Source organism: Lolium rigidum, chromosome 2 (assembly GCF_022539505.1).
Source record: "Lolium rigidum isolate FL_2022 chromosome 2, APGP_CSIRO_Lrig_0.1, whole genome shotgun sequence".
Lineage (NCBI taxonomy): Eukaryota > Viridiplantae > Streptophyta > Magnoliopsida > Poales > Poaceae > Lolium > Lolium rigidum.
The window spans coordinates 51,316,462-51,337,786 of NC_061509.1; the positions used below are offsets into that span (position 1 = coordinate 51,316,462).

At 43.4% G+C, this 21,325-nt stretch overlaps 1 protein-coding gene across 1 annotated transcript; it reads right to left on the reverse strand.

The window, feature by feature from the left end:
• Positions 1 to 4,979: 4,979 nt before the first annotated feature.
• LOC124691743 (putative F-box/FBD/LRR-repeat protein At2g05300) lies at positions 4,980 to 6,781 on the reverse strand. Its single transcript, XM_047225016.1, has 3 exons — positions 5,864 to 6,781; positions 5,594 to 5,755; positions 4,980 to 5,512 (listed from the first exon to the last, which is right to left on the reverse strand). Exons 1-3 carry the CDS (start codon positions 6,779 to 6,781, stop codon positions 5,150 to 5,152), a joined length of 1,443 nt encoding a protein of 480 aa, XP_047080972.1. The 3' UTR covers positions 4,980 to 5,149.
• Positions 6,782 to 21,325: the final 14,544 nt, after the last annotated feature.

Sequence of the window (21,325 nt, forward strand, 5' to 3'; positions counted from 1 at the left end):
CTTCAGACTTCAGAATTGGATAAGTTCGACATTATGTCATTTCTGATCTTATAAAACGATAAGAAAATTTAGAGCTTACAACGTAGCCTTTTTTTTTAACCATCCTTCGACCTCTGCCCCAAAAGCATAAATGGTACAGTAGAGAACTAAATGATGGTGCATAGCTCCTAATATGAGAGAAAAATCGTAGAAGGCTGATAGCCAGACGGTTTACCCGAAAGAGCCTCTATCTTTGTACAAAAAAAATTGAAAAGAACACAGCCCCTCCACTGAACGTAAAAGTAAATAGACCCTAAGCATTAACATTTGGATTCAATCTATAATCTACTCCGTAGTAAACAGACATTAACTTTGTACAGTGAGATTTGGGTATAGTTCTTAAATGAATAATGTCTTTGAATGTGCAAATTAAATTGCAGTGTCCAGCGTACCTGGTCAATGCTAATTACTCCCAGCTGGCCCCAGGGTCTAGAAGTATAAGATCGTGCAGCTTTACAACGGGCCCCTTTCATCTGTCATGGGTAGACTTTGCTGGCCAAAGGAATACAGTAGGCAAAACAAAGGATGAACATAAACCTACTTCAAAGATTGCATCAATCTGCCAGAGTTCTTCACAAAATCAACTAAGCAATGTTGTAATAACATGGGTGAGAGATATGTCGCTTTGAACTTTGAAGAGCAAGGAAAATAAAGTATGCCTAAAGGGAAGGGGCACATAATATAGAAAAATGGGCCACCAACTGAATAAAGAGAACATCAGTAGGATTCAAAACTTCCAGCAATTGAGTAGTCTCCTATTAATTTACAAGCTTACCCATAACTTTGTAGATTACCTTTTACAAGGGGATTCTGCACGCTGCCTACCTAGACATCTTAGATGCTCCACTTTAAGGAGGCGAGGACTAAGAGCATCTCCAGTCGCGTCCCTCAAAAAACGTCCGGCACAAATGATTTGGGGCACGTTTAGGACCGCGCCGGACAAAAAAAGATCAAAAATCTGTACAGAAAGAGACTCTTTCAGCCGCGTCCTCAAACGTCCGGATGCATGCATTTTAATAGAGGGACCACCCCGTGTGAGAAAAGTGAGAGAAAGTGTGGGAAGAGAATGGCATGTGGGGCTAGGGCTGCATGCATGCATATGCTCTCATTTGTGCCGGCGTCGAGAGACTCGTCTCCGGGACGCAGACACAAACGGGCTATTTAGGGGATGCGGCGGGACGCGATTTTCTCCATTTCTTGTCCGCCGTCCCCCAAACGCCGTTTGGGGGACGCGACTGGAGATGCTCTAATGCTACTCCAATTCACAACTGAAAATACATTTCTCTATGTAGACCCCACGTAGCAAATAGCCCACTGACTTAAGATCTAAAGCATACAGAGAAAGTAGTCTGGACTCACATAACCCAGACAATTTTACTAGAAAACGTAGAATGAGCACTCATTCGTTGAAAAGTCAACATATAATTTGTTGCCTCTCATTCTTTATTTTTTTAGTACAGACATAGTGAACAATGTACTATGCATAGAAGGTTGGAAGCAGAGTTGACCTGAGCTGTTGCTGCAAGACTTATCCAGTCCACGTTTCCTATCGGAACTCCAACCACATACCCAGCTGCTCACAATGAAATAAAAAATCGGACAGATTTCCCAATACCAGCAGCCCAAAAGAAAAGAAAAAACCTTTGTATGGTTCTGAGGTAAAGATGTTTCGCCAGCTATGTCTGATAAGTTCTTTCACAGTTATTACTACATGCTAGGACATCTTTATCACAATCTTGCTTGCTCCTTAGGCTTGCTCGAGTACCCAGAAGTACCTTCAGCAAATATAAATCATCCAGTCTACAAGCGTTTATGACTGGTCAACAAGATAATGAACACATCCAACTGCTCTTGCAAATGGCAAAAAGGACAGGAACTTGAACAAGTACACCAGATAGTGCACATCCAGAAGTGTCTGTGTAACAGTGTATGCTCTCGTATCTCAACTAGTTCTCTGCAAACAAACAAACAAACATATGAGGCCTAACCACAACAAAATCACAATGCACAATGCAAAGGTCTAAAGTTCTAGCGTAGTGTGTGAAACAATTTTTGAAAAAATATTATTATGGACAAAACCGAGCAGAACGGATTTTACTCATGAACTGATGTCTTCCGAAATTTGATTAGTCATCTTCAAATACACAGACTATTATTCTATTACAAAAAAGACTAAAAAGCCCAGTGCTCATAGTTACACACATGGATTGCTTATTACTAAGATCACTCAGAAAAAATGAACAAGATGATATATTAGGTACAAGAAAGAAGAAAACCATACGAAGTTCTCACATGTGAGAATAATATATATGAAAAGTTACCTACGAAGGTCGTTTGTATCTGATGTTTCTTAATTTAGCAAGGTAAGGCTCAGTTTATGTGCCAAGATATTATCAGCCAGGTGGGGCAATTTATACATCCTTGCAGCAGGGAATTCTTTATCATCAAGTCATACACAAGTTAACAAGCATCATGCACAATAACTATTTTCTTGTATTGCAAACAAGAGTTGTCCATGTGTAAACTCATGAACAAAGGATCTACCTCATGCATGATTCCATTGCCAAGACCTAACTTCCAGTACTGCCTTCATGAACTTCAGAGGAATTGAAAGAGTCAGATGAATGCAGAAGCTTTGCGATAAGCTGCAAAAAAATTCTGTTAGTCCACCATTTTTCTATGTGTCGAATAGCAATTAATTTAAACTCGGTTTGAAGGTTTACTATGGCCAGTCCCACAACAGGTTACACAGTGCATAGTGCAACATACTAGCTATATAGCATCTTAATAAGTATGCTGCACTCAGATATCATCACGAAGCAATGTAGTAATGCTCAAAATGAGAGTTGAAGATTATATGCCATAGATCCCAGACAGCCATATAAGCATGACAAGGTCACCATATAGCATAATCTTTAAACCGTCACAAAACAAACACAGGTTCTGTAGCAAGAAATTAAGATGTATGAAAGTTCATTGAACATTTGTCCCACAACCAAATAGCATACCCATCTAATTCCCATTCCAAAATGTTGCAGTATCTAAATAATTACTGTTTTCTTAAGAACATGAATTCATTTACTTTTTTCTTCAATCTTGAAAATGATGAGCTTCATAGAACACAAAATGCATTTTTAATGAGTAAATATTACTCGACACCTTCACATCAGATTAGAGCAAGTGTAATCAGCTGATTCCAGATAGCTGGACATCAGTAAGAAGCCCAAAGAAAGCTACACAAATCCTATCATAGAGGGTTTAAATATAGCAAAACCAAACAAATGCACAAGTATCACTGCTTTTAAGCATGCAAGTGCATAAGATGGGTTCCAACTAGTAAGATAGTGGATCCGATCGCATCACTATCCATATCCATTCAGAAATCCCAATGCTGTGTGGCTCTACAGTTCCATGTGGCATGCTTGCAGGATAAGGTGCAAAACCAAAGCACTGAGATGTGGTATGACTTTTTCACTTTCATGTAAGAGCACCATAGCCCCATGAACTACCCCCACCTTCTTGGCTGCACTATTAGGATACTTCAAGAAATCATAAGCATGATATCATCAGTGCACCGTCTTAAATCTGCATTTGTCCCTTATCAACTTCTTGCACAGATATGATATCCCTTTCCTAGATATCAACTTCTTGCACAGGTATCATCAGTGCTCCGTTTCAAATCTGCATTTGTCTCATAAGGCATTGTTGCTAGCTCCCACTATCTGCAATTCTTCTTCCACGAAAAGACAGCATTAATTCTGATCTACTACAGTAATTGTATAAGAAAAAAAAACAGAAAGATAATACATGTGGATCATACAACTAAATTTGTTTGTTGGGAAAATGAGAGGTACAAGAATTAGCTGATTATCGCTACAGTCTCGACGTAGAACATAAATGCAATTAACATTGGTAAAAAAAATCCATGATCTACAAGCCCAAAAGAGCATGTGCGCTTAAAATGAGCATGTAACCTTATATGTATTGGTCTGAAGGGAAGATCTACAACATTGCTTTCCTTAGCATCAGTTCAACTGAGTAAAGAACAGGTATTCTGAATACAATGAGAGAAAGGGTGTTCACAAAGTTCTTTTTTCTTGAGATAACTCTCTATAACACTACCCCTGTCAGGCTACCAGGCTGCCAAGCTTCTATACTGAAATCTGTTCACCTATTGCTAATATCAATCAGGACAAACATATACACAAATATGACCATGGAGAGAGCAGTACTTTCTGTAAAATTTAGTAGTATTAAAGGCCTAAAGGAATCCTTTCAGAAATGGTATGCTGAGGTAAGCAGAGAAAACAATACATACTTGGAAGATGTGTTATGCAAGATGATATCATCTCTTAAAGGTTGCACATACATCATATGATTCATGTCTATACGATCAAGTACATTCCATGCTACATGTAGTATCTAAACTCAAACATAGGTTTACCTACATAACGAGTAAAGAAGAGATATAAGGTTCATGGCAGCTGCACTTTATACAACTTTATCTGCCATTAACATATCTTTTATGGTAGGGCAACAGATTATAGGGAACTTCATTTCATCAGATTGCTCGTATACATAGAAGTCCATAAACTTTGACAAAATAAGGTAATAGCTATTTTCAGACTAACAAAGGGAGATTGCCTCGGCGGATAACACTAAGGTATCTTATATCACACAGTAACTTACCAGTCCAAATGTACAACAAAATGAATCCATCCTCCAGTATCTGAAATCAGTTTTCCATCTTGTCCCCACAAAACGTAGGAAGTCCTGTTCCTAAGGATATGTATTTCAAAAAAAAAAAAACATGATTTCCCAGCAGCAATTTATACATAAGCTAAGTCCAAACTCCAGAGAGATGGATGGTTGAGCAAATCGCCAGGCAATCGTAGCAGGAACAGGGCAATAGTAGAAAAGGGAAAAGAAGCAGATCAGGATAACTATCTCAACCATCTTTCCAAAATATTTGTAATACAAATTTGCGAATATGCAGTACCAAAATCTATGTGCCTTCCAGATTTCCATCCATGTATGTTGCCTAGCAGCTATATAAATGTAATAATTGAGAAGAAGCAATTGAACTAGAGCTGTGCTGCTAAATGTGAAGCTAAAATCTGATGAAGATCTCCGAGTGCAATGGTTGGACCTGGGAGCTACCAGGCTCGCTGAAAAATATCTGGGTGCTTGCTGAAGCCTTCTCGAGAATTTCCCCCTTTTGAAAATGGGGCAGCACGTCTGAGTGGATCTTCTGGAGCCCCTGCGGGTGATCCTCCTTGGGAGCAAGCAGGAGCAATTTGCTAAGGCAGCTGGCGTTCCTGAGAAGGAAGTCGACGAGACGCATCTCGTTGTGATGCCCCTTGAAGTTTGTCATCTTGACCAACTCGAGGTTTTCTAATCCGCCTTCCGGCGGTTCCTCCTCTGCCACGTCCAGGTAGTTCTTGGTGAAGGAGTCATGGGTGTTTGTTGGTAGCTGTTGTCATGTGGAATGCGTGAGAACACCAAGACATAGGTAGATGCGAATGAATGAAGTAGAAGGAAATGTGTTGGCAACCTGCACGAAGAGCCTCTCCAGGTGAGGGCAGGAACAGGTCTTGAGGAAGCTGAAGATGTCGGCGAGGTTGGAGTTGGCCATCCCGAACATGAGCAGCTGGAGTTCCCTGAGTCTGGACAGGCTGGTCCCCTTGACGAAGGTCGCTACGGAGGCAGACACATACTGCAGTGCAGGCAGAAGCAGAAGAAGTAGAATGATTAATAAGTAAGTGCATAATATAGGGAATGGAATTGGAGTTCAGGTAGCAGGAGGAAATGGAGGCGAACGAACCTGGAGGGCAATGCTGCATATGGTGAGCGTGGTGAGGTTGGCGAGGCGTGGAATCGCGGAGGGCAGGTTTGTGGGCGGCAGGCCGGTTTCCGGCCCGCCGGAGCAGAGGTAGAGTTGCTGAAACCCCTCGGTGACGCCTGTGAAGAGGTTGCTGCAGAGGAAGGGTCCGCTGAATCGGAAGGAGCGGAGGAAGGGCGCGACGGGCACGCGCAGCTCGGTGGCGCGGGAGCAGTCGACGACGGTGAGCGTCCTGAGGTTGCCGACCCCGACGGCGGTGAAGTCGATGCGGCGGAGGTGGCGGCAGTAGCGGAGGTCGAGCTCGCGGAGGCAGGGGCAGGCGGCGACGACCCGGCGCAGCGCGGCGTCGGTGATGGAGACGGAGTGGAGGTGGACGACCTCGAGCGTGGCGACCATGGCGTTGGCGGAGGCGGTGACGTGGAGCCCCCGCACGGAGAGGCGCGCGAGGAGGGGGCTGCCCACGGGGAAGTGGACGGTGAGGACGCCCGCGCGGCGGTGGCCCCCGCGCGCGCCGCGAGGAGTGGTGCCGTCGAGGCGGAGCTGCACGTCCTCGGCGCCGCAGGCGGCGGCGTAGTCGAGGCAGCGGCGGAGGTCGGGCTGCGCGAGCTGGCCGGCGTGGAAGGCGAGGGAGAGGACGTCGACGCGGCGGCGCCCGCGGCGGTCCATGGCGGCGAGCTGGTCCCGCGCGTCCGCGCAGGCGGGGACGGGGAAGCGGAGGCGGAGGGAGGAGGGGTCGGGCCAGCGGTGCTCCCAGAGCGAGCGCCAGCGGGAGGAGAGCGCGGCGGTGCGGATGGCGGACTTGAGCGGGAGCAGGCTGAGAATCTGCAGGCGCAGCGCGTCCGGGAGGTCCGAGATGCGGTCCTCGTCGCCCGCCCCCGCGCGCCGCCACATCCGCTCCATCATCCCTAGCAGCAGCGAGGCAGCCGCATCCGGCAGGATTCGGAGGGAGGGGACTGGATGGGGGCGTGCCGCTGGCTGCCTGGCTGGGGTCACTACTAGGGACGGCGAGGGGCAGAGAAGAGACGTGTGGAGGTGTCTCGCCGGTGCGGTGCGCGTTGCGTTTCTCCCTTTCCTTTTTCCAATCGCTGGCTCGCTGGCCCAGTGGCCCCTCCCTCTTCCCCCCTACTAGGACAGACTAGTCCATTCTACCGCGGCTAGCTAGCTGCTCTACTCTGCTTTGTTTGGTGCGCCCGTCCCGTCCCGTCCAGTCCCGGCTAGCGTCGCGTCCGCACCGTTGTGTTGTGTGCGTCTGCGCGGGCGTACGTTGCGTTTGCTTTGTGCCCGGTCGCCGGCCGCGTTTCACACGCCGCGTTCGCTACCGTTTTTCTTTCCCCTTCGGCCTTCGCTCGCCACTCGCCAGCCTTGTTGCACGCTCCGTCCAAAACAAAATAATGATTCTCTCCGCCATTCTCTTCTCTTTTCACACTCTTTTGGAGGCCACTCGCCCACGGTTTGTGCCTTGTTTTTTAATCGAGCAGGATCCTATCCTGCCTTTCTTGTTGGTTTGACCCTAGACTATAAAACGTATTATGGGCCAAATGGGCTGACGCACATGGTGACCCCCAAATATCTTGGAGCCGTGACGACGCCACCGCGAAAACGAACCACCATGGTAAGCGCATGGTGTTATATACTCCGTATCTATGAAAAAAAATATCAAATTCAAAAGATAGTGGTGTAAACAATGCGTTCTGGGAGGACCAAATTTGTCGTTTGTACACTGGTCACAATTCTTTTCTCCTAAAACTTTATGGATAAACATGGGATATGTACATACATGCGATGATTATTTTTGATTTTTCTGTCTTTTGAAATGTCTTTTTCCATTAGGAACAACAACACCTTCTAGCTCGGCCGCCGAGGACAATAAGTAAGCTCCGCTGTGGTTTGTGCCAACGTGTGTATCCTATACGCATACCTAACAGGCTCTACGCGCTACCCGTAAGGAAGGACGAGCCACCATCCGCCTAAGTATTTACGCGGCGGCCAAGGTGCCTATCGCCGAGGATGATGACCTCTCCTTCGTAACGAGAAGCGGCAGAGCTCTAGAAGCGGGAACTAAATGGAACCATAGAAACGGTGTGGGCGGGAGTGGGGGAGAACATTGGTACACATGAGAGATCCAAGACTGAGGTGGCATATATAGGAGAGTTGCGCGGGAACATGTTGCACCCGAGAGCAACGGAGGCATGGGTGATCTTGGAGCAGGTCCTCTTCCTTGAGATCAGAATGAGCAATAGAGGCATGGGTGAGCTTGGAGAAGGTCCTTGATGTCGGCATTACCCTTCGGGTACCCGACATTGGTCTACCTCCTTTGGCCCAACAAGGGGCCCATGAGGATTGCCATGATCCAAGGTGGGTCCATACGTTGGTTACAACAAAGAAGACTTACAAGAAAACGGATCCTTGATGAGCAAGGCAAGAAGACGTCGATAACGGAAATGATAGATTAGATACTGATGTAACCTAGTCGAGTTCGGACAGGACTCTCGAGATTTGGCCTCCTATATAAAGGCCAGGAGAGGGCCTGTCGAACGATAACACTTACGCAACCAACACAATCTAACATACACCAACCCTAGAAACCTTGCCTCCCGGCGAGTTCACCATAGCAGTCTATCGGCTGCCCCATATTGTAACCTATTTTTCATCGATAAATCAAGATCAGACAAGCATAAGTAAGGGTATTACCTCATCGAGGGTCCCGAACCTGGGTAAATCTCGCTCCATGTTCGTTTGGTATCCGATGTCTCGTGTTAACCTGCAGGATTCCGTCAACCCTAAGCCCCTCATGGTGGGCATTGCCGAGGAGCTCCCTCGTCAGTCCTCTTCCTCGAGATTACAATGAGCAACGGAGGCATGGGTGACCTTGGAGCAGGTCCTCTTCCTCGAGATCAGAATGAGCAACAGAAAGCCTTGCCAGTGCATACACGACATGCGATCATCACAGCTCGGTACCGAGTGTATACGAGAGGCATCAAGTACATGCCTCATATGTGAGAGTCTCTCACGTGTGAACAGGGTCCACGCGTACGACCGCGAGCTGGAGGGCTAACCTCGTTTCGGCCGTGCTACACCTCGCGGGAGAATCAGGGCCTGCAAGGACGGCGAAACGCTGTCGTTGAGAGCACTCCTAGTTGATGTCGATGGCGGGAGGGCCAGGGTTTGATCCAGCCACCGGCGACGTGGAGCAGAACACATACCATGAGAAAGCCCAGCAGTGGGAATCTCGTGGCAGGGCGCATTGTTGGACCAAGGGCCTCCGTCCCGATGGTTTCGCTCATCCTGCGGGGCTTTCCATCGAGCGACGTGATGCTTACAAGGAGACCTTGATAGTTAAAATCGTCCAAACGTTCAACAACTCTCAATTACTCCGATATTTACAAACCAACCGAGCCATAAGGCCTTTCACAATGAGGGTTTCTTAGTGAGTTAGCGTTGTGTCATAGGCAATTTGGTTATGTGTCACTATATTAAATGATGAAAGATGGTGGTGGTGTATCTTAGCTATGTTACTACCTCTATAGTGGGAAGTAACTTAGAGCAAGTACAATAGGACACAATTAGCTGGCTATAAGAGATAAAATGTGATATATTTGTTTAGTTGGAGGAGTGAGAATGTAAGTGGGCTCTCATGGAAGATTTAGCTCTAGCACATACTCCTAGAAACTTTATGAGAATAAAAAGCGGGCCATATTTTGATAAAGTATTACATTTTTAGAGTCAATATTACATAGTGGCTGTAAGTTAGCTATAGATGACATGGCAAACGCTATAGCTAGCGAGTGGCTACACTATTTTTCTTGCTCTTAGGAGTGGTGTGATGACATTAGGACTCCAAGTGCAGAGTGTTGTGTCATTAGAGTATTTCCCCACAAGGGTGACTCGAGGGTTTATATCAAACTCTCGGGTAATTGGTAAAGGGGTATATCTCCCTCTCTTCTTATAGCAATATTGCAAAATAAAATAAAGCCTTGTGTCCCCAACTCCACCGTGTGGTTGTCAAGCACAAGGTTTCATATTAGTAATAGTAAAACAAAGTAGTAACGAAAGTAAAGTAAACTAGACAAGTAAAGTAAACTAAGTAAAAGCAAGTAAAGAGTTGATTGTTTTGGGGTTTTGTGTGCAAATAAGATTACTAAATATTTTTGTATTTTCGAATTAAAATAGTGCAACAAATAGAAAGTAAGATAAATGCAATGGAAATGTGTTTCTTATAATTAAATTTGGACCGGGGTTCACTTGACTATTCTCTCTTTTAAGTTGTAGTGGATAATAGCAATTCATCAATGAGATTGAAAGATCGAGATGTCGCCTAGAGGGGGGGTGAATAGGCAATTACAAACTCTTTCGGATTTGTCTTGTAAGAATGCGGAATTAAACTATCATTTAGTTTACAAGCACAAACCCTAGATATGCTAAGCTCAACTAGGTATAACAATAACAACTAGAGCTAAGCAAGATAGGCACAAGATATATGTAGCACAGGTGATAGCAAGATATATATATACTTCAAGCACGATGGCTATCACAAGGAAAGAGAGCTCGGGTATAGAAATAACCGAGGCACGCGGAGACGAGGATGTATTCCCGTGTTCCCTTGCTTTGCAACAAGGTACGTCACGTTTGGAGGAGTGGAGGTCCCACGAAGGATTCCCGCGCCACGAAGGCTCACCCTATTCTCCGAACCACACCCACGAAGGATAATGGCCCTTTCCTTATGGTTAGCTTTTCCTCCTCTCCCGGAGATGGCAAGCTCCACAACCACTTCACAAGCTCCACGAAGGAGAAGCCCGGGCCCCTTCACAATCTTCACGAAGAGATCACCGGGACACCAACCAAGCCAACTAGGAGGTCACCCTCCAAGAGTAACAAGCTCACGGTCTCTCACTCGAACAAATCGTGGTGGAGAGCTCAACACTATGCAATGATGCAAAGCAAGAACACCGGAGGTGTTCAAGTCCTTCACACCCAAATCCCACCAAAGCAACGAATGCTAGGATGAGATTGGAGAGGAAGAACAAGGGGGAAAGTCAACCAAAGACTCCAAGATCTAGATCCCAAGAGATTCCCTCACTTAGAGAAGAAACGGTTTGGTGGAAGTGTAGATCTAGATCTCCTCTCTCAAATCCTCAAATATGAGCAAGAATGGTCGGAGGAATCAAGGGGGAGAGCAAGTTCTTCAAATAGCAACAATGGAGGTGAGAGAAAATAGGAAGAACTAGTTGCTCAAGGTGGAAGAAGAGTCTATTTATAGCTAGGAGCAAATAAAACTGTTGGGGGAAAAAGACAAGAAAACGGGCAAAAAAAACTGCTCTAGAAAGTTGCCCAGCCGGCGGCCCAGCCGGCCGACCGGCCCAGGCGCTGAGGAGGCCGGTGGCCGGTCCGGTCGAGCCGGCTCGCCGGCCGGGCGGTGCACATGGGCCGCGTGGAGGCGCCGAGCCCGGGCGGGGCGAGCCGGCCGCGTGGACCGCGCGTGGGCGGCGCGTAAGGCGAGGGGCGCTCGGTCCGGAGCAGGCCCCGGTCGGGCCGGGGAGGTGGCCGGGCGGCCCGGAGGGAAAACGGCAGCTGGGCCGGAGTGGACCGGCAGGCCCACTGGACCTGCCCCGGATGGCACCGGCTCCCGGGCCGGTCGGTGACCGGGTGGGCCGGCGCGTGGCCCGGCAGGCCGGCCGGCCGACCGGCTGCCCCTCCCCTTTTTTTTCTTTTTTTTCTTTTTCCTTTTTCCCTTTTCTTCACTAACAAATGCTCCCGAACCCCGATTCGAATGAAACCAGTTTTGTTTGGAAGATAACAACAAATGCTATCCTATGGAAAGTGAAAACACAAGAATCTATAGGAGGGGATTTTATCATGAATATAAAAGGTAGAACCTTATATCATGAATAACCGGTAAAATCACCCAACCTCGAAAACGCAATAGAAGATGCATGCGGATTCCGTTTTCGATGAACTTGGGCTTGTTGTAAAGCTAGCAACAAGCTCAAGAACCTCACACAGAGAAACACCAAGAAGCAATACGGATATGCAAAGTATGCAAAGGGTTGAGCTCCCTAAGACGATGTGATCAAGTTACCCAACCGAAAGCCCCTCTTAATAGTGCGGCTATCTATCCTATAATCCGGTCTCCCATCAACCACCTTGAGACCGGTAAAAGAAAAAACCTAGCAAAGTCATACCTTTGCCTTGCGCATCCCGCTTGATCTTGATGATAGCTCTTCAAGCTCCATACAAGCCGGTATGCCTTACTTGATCATCGTTGCTTCGTGAAGACTCGCAAATGCTCCCCCATACACCATGATGGGAAAGCTCCATTGATGCACATCTTCATATGTCCAATGTCACCAAATGGACGGCAAGCTTCAAGCATGTGATCCACTTGAGATGCTCATCTTGAACTTGCACGACTCAACCTTGTATCTTCTAACCGATGATCTTGATGCCAATACACAAGGTATATCTTTATCTTCATGGCATCCATACTTGAATCCAACATATGGAGAACAAGTAGTTCCTATGGAATATTCCTTCATATAAACTCAATGAAAACATTAGTCCATAGGGGTTGTCATTAATTACCAAAACCACACATAGGGGCAATGTACCCTTACAATCTCCCCCATTTTGGTAATTGATGACAACCACAATAAGAGGGTTTATATAATGAATATTAGTGACAAGCACGCAACTTATCCGAGAATAAGTTGTATACAAGAGGTTGTATTTGATATGGTCAAGTAACACAAAGCAACTAGTCCATATCAAAACCGACTCTACTCACACAACTTCAACAAATGCAATGGATGTGAGTAGAACCAATATATATAGAGAAAACTCCCCCACAATGTATGCACGTGTGATGAACATGAATTCATTGCATACATTGTCAAGATTAACCTTTGGGATAGTTTCCACTATATATATATACAACCATGCAAGACATATAAATATGGAATGCATGAGAGGCAAAACACTTAAGCACAAACCAAGCTTAAGTATAAAACCATTCCCTTAAACCCTCTAAACTTCTCCCCCATTGGCATCGATTGTCAAAATGGGTGAAAAATTTAGAAGGCCAATATAATGTGAGTTCCTCCCCAAAGTGTGCACTTCTCATAATTTGAGTGGAATCAAGTGCACATATCCAATGATGAATACTTGAAGGAAATCAAACTATATTGAGGATCAAAGATTGCATAAAGATAACATGGTGAAGTGAGCTTCAACAAATAAAGCAAGCAATCAAAGATCCAATTGGACAAACAAAGATATCATGATAAGAGAGATATAGTGCTCTTAAATAAAATAAGAAAGCTCCCCAAGATTCGTGCACAATTTATAATGTTTGCATTTGAATAGAATATGCACAAACATGGAATCCTCACTCCCTATATATCATTTAGAACACAACTAAGATAAAGAGAATATGCTTATCAAGAACAACTTTAGTCCAACAAATACGAGATATGAGTGCAAGAAGGAAAACAAATAAACCAAGCACTCATAAATCTCCTTTACCAACACCACTAAGAAACAAAAGGATAAAAGATGGTCGGCAAAGAACAAAGGTATCAAGGTGATGGATTAACGCTCTTATGTATATAAGTTTCTAAAGTGGACAAATGATCCATAAAGAAACATGCACACACAAGAGGTTAACAAAATAGATAAGACAAGATATCCAAGATGAAGTCATAAGATATACCAAAGGATGTTTGCTTAAGAAGCATATATAGCCTATGGCTCCAATTTTCACTTATGGTATATGAATGAACTTCAACCAAGTTAAATCTCAAAAACATCACAACTAACAATAAGGGAAGTAGAGCTAGTTGGAGTGTTTTGAGAAAGGCAACAAGTATCATAAATATGGATTGATTTCGCAATTTCATCAATATTGCACATGAGAGCTCTTTGAGGAATTGATATGCAATAAATTGCTAGAGGGCATATTTGGGTAGGTGAATCATAAACATGATGTATATATATATATATATATATATATATATATATATATATATATATATATATATATATATATATATATATATATATATTCCCAACATATGCATCTTCTCAAATTACTCAAATGTACAATAAGAAGTTTCGCTTTAAAAATGATTTTTCAAGAACCGCAATATTTTTGAAATAAATAATTTCATGCCAAGATACAACCTACAAGAGGTTGGATGCTATATGAGAGTGCATGAATAAGATACTTGTTACCGAGATAGCAATGACTTGATATAGTAGATAAGAGTTCATTGATCATCCTAGCTTGACTCCAATTCTCATATGGTGATCACACCTTCCTTATAGATGAGACAAGCCTCCATTGCATCTCCAATGTACCTAAAACATTATTCAAGTACATCTTGGTCCCCAAATTTATTGGGTCCAACATGGTTAGACTAACCACAATACATAGGATACACTCCATATCAATATGTGCATATTTAGATGAAATTTGAATTTCATGCACATCTTAGCCGTTTAGGATTTGATGGAGTATACCCTATATAATGGATCAAAAGAAAGCAAGCATGCTACAAGTATAAACAAGTTACATATAAGCATGCACCAAAACTTTTAAAGATCCAAGAAAGATATACTTTGGACAAAACACCAAAAGAATTAAATAAGGCATAGAGGTGTCACAAACAAATTTGTTGTCCAAATTATATCTAAGAAGCAAATCAAAAAGATTTGTTCAACAAAGTTCAACAAATGAACTAAGAAGAAACCATTGAGCATAAAGGATGAAATAAAGCAAGCATGCTCAAAGATTTATCTCATTCAAGCAAATAAATCATGTAAGAAGGAATGAGATAGCTGATACGCGTAGATGCACACGTCCGTTGGGAACCCCAAGTGGAAGGTATGATGCGTATAGAAGCAAGTTTACCTCAGTATGAAACCAAGGTTTAATCGAACCAGTAGGAGCCAAGAAGCACGTTGAAGGTTGATGGTCGCGAAATGTGATGCGGCGCAACACCAGGGATTCTCGCGCCAACGTGGAATCTCGCACAACAAAACCAAAGTACTTTGCCCCAACGAAACGGTGAGGTTGTCAATCTCACCGGCTTGCTGTAACAAAGGATTAAACGTATCGAGTGGAAGATGTTTGCAAAGAAAACGAGTAAACACAATTGCGATAGATTGTATGCTATGTAAAGAATAGGACCGGGGTCCACGAGTTCACTAGAGGTGTCTCTCCCATAAGATAAAAGCATGTTGGGTGAACAAATTACAGTCGGGCAATTGACAAATAGAGAAAGGCATAACAATGCATATACATGATATGATAAATATAGTGAGATTTAATTGGGCATTACGACAAAGTACATAGACCGCCATCCAACCGCATCTATGCCTAAAAAGTCCACCTTCGAGGTTATCATCCGAACCCCTCCGGTATTAAGTTGCAAAGCAACGAGACAATTGCATTAAGTATGGTGCGTAATGTAATCAACAACTACATCCTTAGACATAGAATCAATGTTTTATCCCTAGTGGCAACGAGCACAACACAACCTTAGAACTTTACATCACTTTGTCCCGAGTGTCAATGCGGGCATGAACCCACTATCGAGCATAAATACTCCCTCTTGGAGTTAAGAGTAAAAACTTGGCAGAGCCTCTACTAATAACGGAGAGCATGCAAGATCATAAACAACACATAAACAATAGATTGATAATCACCATAATCATAGTACTCTCTATCCATCGGATCCCGACAAACACAACATATAGTATTACGGATAGATGATCTTGATCATGTTAGGCAGCTCACAAGATCCAACAATGAAGCACAACAAGGAGAAGACGACCATCTAGCTACTGCTATGGACCCATGGTCCGAGGGTGAACTACTCACTCATCACTCCGGAGGCGACCATGGCGGTGTAGAGTCCTCCGGGAGATGAATCCCCTCTCCGGCGGGGTGCCGGAGGCGATCTCCTGAATCCCCCGAGATGGGATTCGCGGCGGCGGCGGCTCTGGAAGGTTTTCCGTATCGTGGCTCTCGGTGCTGGGGGTTTGGCGACGGAAGCTTTAAGTAGGCGGAAGGGTAGGTCGAGGGGCCACACGAGGGGCCCGGGGGCAGGCCGGCGCGGCCAAGGCCCGGGCCGCGCCGCCCTATCCCCTAGCCGCCTCGTGGCCCCACTTCGTTGACTCTTCGGTCTTCCGGAAGCTTCGTGCAAAAATAGGACCCCAGGCGAAAGTTTCGTCCAATTCAGAGAATATTTCCTTACTAGGATTTCGAAACCAAAAACAGCAGAAAACAAAGAATCGGCTCTTCGGCATCTTGTTAATAGGTTAGTTCCAGAAAATGCATAAATATGACATATAATGTGCATAAAACATGTAGGTATCATCAATAAAGTAGCATGGAACATAAGAAATTATCGATACGTTGGAGACGTATCGGCATCCCCAAGCTTAGTTACGCTCGTCCCGAGCGAGGTAAAACGATAACAAAGATAATTTCGAAGTGACATGCCATCATAATCTTGATCATACTATTTGTAAACATATGTAATGAATGCAGCGATCAAAACAAAGGAAATGACATGAGTAAACAACTGAATCATAAAGCAAAGACTTTTCATGAATAGTACTTCAAGACAAGCATCAATAAGTCTTGCATAAGAGTTAACTCATAAAGCAATAAATCAAAGTAAAGGTGTTGAAGTAACACAAAGGAAGATGAAGTTTCAGCAGTTGCTTTCAACTTATAACATGTATATCTCATGGATATTGTCAACATAAAGTAATATAACAAGTGCAATATGCAAGTATGTAGGAATCAATGCACAGTTCACACAAGTGTTTGCTTCTTAAGGTGGAAGGAGATAGGTAAGCTGACTCAACAAGAAAAGTAAAAGAAAGGTCCTTCAAAGAGGAAAGCATCGATTGCTGTATTTGTGCTAGAGCTTTTATTTTGAAAACATGAAACAATTTTGTCAACGGTAGTAATAAAGCATATGAGTTATGTAAATTATATCTTACAAGTTGCAAGCCTCATGCATAGTGTACTAATTGTGCCCGCACCTTGTCCTACTTAGCTTGGACTACCGGATCTTTGCATGCCATGTTTCAACCAAGTGTCACAAAGGGGTACCTCCATGCCGCCTGTACAAAGGTCTAAGGAGAATGCTCGCATTTTGGATTTCTCGCTTTTGATTATTCTCAACTTAGACATCCATACCGGGACAACATGGACAACGAGATAATGGACTCCTCTTAAATGCACAAGCATGTAGCAATGATTATTATTCTCATATGAGATTGAGGATATATGTCCAAAACTGAAACTTCAACCATGGTTCATGGCTTTAGTTAGCGGCCCAATGTTCTTCTCTAACAATTTTGCATGCTCCAACCACTAAAATGATAGATCCTTCGGACAAGACGGACATGCATAGCAACTCACATGATATTCAACAATAGTTGATGGCGTTCCCCAGAAGCATGGTTATCGCACAACAAGCAACTTAATAAAATATAAAGTGCATAAGTACATATTCAATACTACGATAGTTTTTAAGGCTATTTTGTCCCATGAGCTATATATTGCAAAGGTGAATGATGGAATTTTAAAGGTAGCACTCAAGCAATTTACTTTGGAATGGCGGAGAAATACCATGTAGTAGGTAGGTATGGTGGACACAAATGGCATAGTAGTTGGCCCAAGGATTTTGGATGCATGAGAAGTATTCCCTCTCGATACAAGGTTTAGGCTAGCAAGGTTATTTGAAGCAAACTCAAGGATGAACAAGTGCAGCAAGACTCACATAAAAGACATATTGTAAACATTATAAGACTCTACACCGTCTTCCTTGTTGTTCAAAACTCAATACTAGATATTATCTAGACCTTAGAGAAACCAAATATGCAAATCAAATTTTAGCAAGCTCTATGTATTTCTTCATTAATGGGTGCAAAGCATATGATGCAAGAGCTTAAACATGAGCACAACATTTGCCAAGTATCACATTATCCAAGACATTTTAGAATTACTACATGTAGCATTTTCCAATTCCAACCATATAACAATTTAACGAAGAAGAAACTTCGCCTTGAACATTATGAGTAAAACCTAAGGACACATGTGTCCATATGCAACAGCGGAGCGTGTCTCTCTCCCACAAAGTGAATGCTAGGATCCATTTTATTCAAACAAAACAAAAACAAAAACAAACAGACGCTCCAAGTAAAGAACACAAGATGTGACTCGAATAAAAATATAGTTTCGGGGGAGGAACTCGATGATGTTGTCGATGAAGAAGGGGATGCCTTGGGCATCCCCAAGCTTAGACGCTTGAGTCTTCTTAGAATATGCAGGGGTGAACCACGGGGGCATCCCCAAGCTTAGAGCTTTCACTCCTCTTGATCATAGTATATCATACTCCTCTCTTGACCCTTGAAAACTTCCTTCACACCAAACTTCAAGCAAACTCATTAGAGGGTTAGTGCACAATTAATAATTCATACATTCAGAGGTGACACAATCATTATTTTCACTTCTGGACATTGCATAATGCTACTGGACATTAATGGATCAAAGAAATAAATCCAACATAGCAAAAGAGGCAATGCGAAATAAAAGGCAGAATCTGTCAAAAACAGAACAGTCCGTAAAGACGAATTTAAAGCTGGCACTAGACTTGCTCAAATGGAAAAACTCAAAACTAATGAAAGTTGCGTACATATCTGAGGATCACGCTCGTAAATTGGCAGATTTTTTCGAATTTTCTACAGAAAACTGTGCCCAGATTCGTGACAGACAGCAATGCTGTTTCTGCGCAGCGATCCCAAATATAACATCAACTTTGACATAGAAACTTTACTTGGCACAAAAACATGATAAGGAGAGGTTGCTACAGTAGTAAACAACTTCCAAGACTCAACAAAACAAAAAATTGCTGTAGGTAAAAACATGGGTTGTCTCCCATAAGCGCTTTTCTTTAACGCCTTTCAGCTAGGCGCAGAAAGTGCAAATCAAGTATTATCAAGAGATGAGGCATCAACATTACCTTGGGCCTTACCCTTCCCTTTCTTGTTCTTTTTCTTACTCTTTGGTTTAGGGAATACATGTCTCCCCCCAGGTGTAGAGGTGAACTTTAGAGTGCCTTCTCTCATATCTATGACTGCCCCCAATAGTTTCAGCAGGGATCTTCCGAGTGTGATTTGTCCTGTTCCTGCACATTCAATAACAAGATAATCAATGGATATTGTTCTACCAAGAATGGTTGTATGCACACCCGCAGCTATTCCTTTAGGGATTATAACGGAGTTATCAATAAGAGTTATTCCTTCTCCCCCTTCAATGAATCCCCAAAGTTGCAAAGATTCATGAATACTCTTAGGCATTAAGCAAAATTCAGACATAATATCACAATTGGCATGAAGAGTTTGGTCACCGATAACAATTTTAATTGTAGGATCCCATAATGAAGATTCAGAGTTCACTAAAACTTGATCAAGGCGGTTACGAACATATCTATAATTTTCATTCAAGCAAGATGCCCTTGTCTCAAGAGTGTTTAATCTATTATAAATGCTAATAAGGGCTGAATCAAAGTTATTAGCTGAATCATGTGATGCAACCAATTTCTTTATGGCATTAAAAGCTTGATCCCCATTACAATGAAGGAAATCTCCTCCTACTAAAGTGTCCAAAGCATATCTATAGCGAACCATAAGACCAAAATAAAAATTACTAAGGAGCAAACTTAGAGTCATTTGAGGTTCGGTTTTACGATAAGAAGTAAAAATTCTAGACCAAGCATCCTTAAAACTCTCCTCATCCCCTTGTTTAAAAGTGAAGACTAATTCTTCAGGTGAAGAAGTAACGGGTTCAGAGCTAGACATGGTAACAAAAGTAACTAAAAAAAAATTTATATTTTTAATATAGAGTGCAAGACAATAAATAAAGCAAACTAGATAAAGTAAATGCAAGTAACTAATTTTTTTGTGTTTTCGATATAGAGAGCAAGACAGTAAATAAAGTAAAACTAGCAACTAATTTTTTTGTGTTTTGTTTAGGTGCAGCAAACAAAGTAGTAAATAAAATAAAGCAAGACAAAAACAAAGTAAAGAGATTGAGAAGTGGAGACTCCCCTTGCAGCGTGTCTTGATCTCCCGAGCAACGGCGCCGGAAATTTAGCTTGATACGCGTAGATGCACACGTCCGTTGGGAACCCCAAGTGGAAGGTATGATGCGTATAGAAGCAAGTTTCCCTCGGTATGAAACCAAGGTTTAATCGAACCGAGTAGGAGCCAAGAAGCACGTTGAAGGTTGATGGTCGCGAAATGTGATGCGGCGCAACACCGGGATTCCTGCGCCAACGTGGAATCTGCACAACAAAACCAAAGTACTTTGCCCCAACGAAACAGTGAGGTTGTCAATCTCACCGGCTTGCTGTAACAAAGGATTAAACGTATCGAGTGGAAGATGTTTGCAAAGAAAATAGTAAACACAATTGCAGTAGATTGTATGCTATGTAAAGAATAGGACCGGGGTCCACAGTTCACTAGAGGTGTCTCTCCCATAAGATAAAAGCATGTTGGGTGAACAAATTACAGTCGGGCAATTGACAAATAGAGAAAGGCATAACAATGCATATACATGATATGATAAATATAGTGAGATTTAATTGGGCATTACGACAAAGTACATAGACCGCCATCCAACCGCATCTATGCCTAAAAAGTCCACCTTCGGGTTATCATCCGAACCCCCTCCGAGTATTAAGTTGCAAAGCAACGAGACAATTGCATTAAGTATGGTGCGTAATGTAATCAACAACTACATCCTTAGACATAGAATCAATGTTTTATCCCTAGTGGCAACAGCACAACACAACCTTAGAACTTTACATCACTGTCCCAGGTGTCAATGCGAGCATGAACCCACTATCGAGCATAAATACTCCCTCTTGGAGTTAAGAGTAAAAACTTGGCCGAGCCTCTACTAATAACGAAGAGCATGCAAGATCATAAACAACACATAAACAATAGATTGATAATCACCATAATCATAGTACTCTCTATCCATCGGATCCCGACAAACACAACATATAGTATTACGGATAGATGATCTTGATCATGTTAGGCAGCTCACAAGATCCAACAATGAAGCACAACAAGGAGAAGACGACCATCTAGCTACTGCTATGGACCCATGGTCCAGGGGTGAACTACTCACTCATCACTCCGGAGGCGACCATGGCGGTGTAGAGTCCTCCGGGAGATGAATCCCCTCTCCGGCAGGGTGCCGGAGGCGATCTCCTGAATCCCCCGAGATGGGATTCGCGGCGGCGGCGTCTGATGTCTACGGGTGCTTCTATTCTTGTAGACAGTGTTGGGCCTCCAAGTGCAGAGGTTTGTAGAACAGCAGCAAGTTTCCCTTAAGTGGATCACCCAAGGTTTATCGAACTC

Excerpts from the sequence above, each read along its gene's own strand:
- LOC124691743 (XM_047225016.1), bottom strand. The coding sequence starts at position 6,781 with ATGGAGCGGATGTGGCGGCGCGCGGGGGCGGGCGACGAGGACCGCATC. Across the intron at positions 5,756-5,863 it reads TATGCAGCATTGCCCTCCAG|TATGTGTCTGCCTCCGTAGC; the intron begins GTTCGTTCGCCT and ends CCTGCACTGCAG. Across the intron at positions 5,513-5,593 it reads TGGAGAGGCTCTTCGTGCAG|CTACCAACAAACACCCATGA; the intron begins GTTGCCAACACA and ends ACATGACAACAG.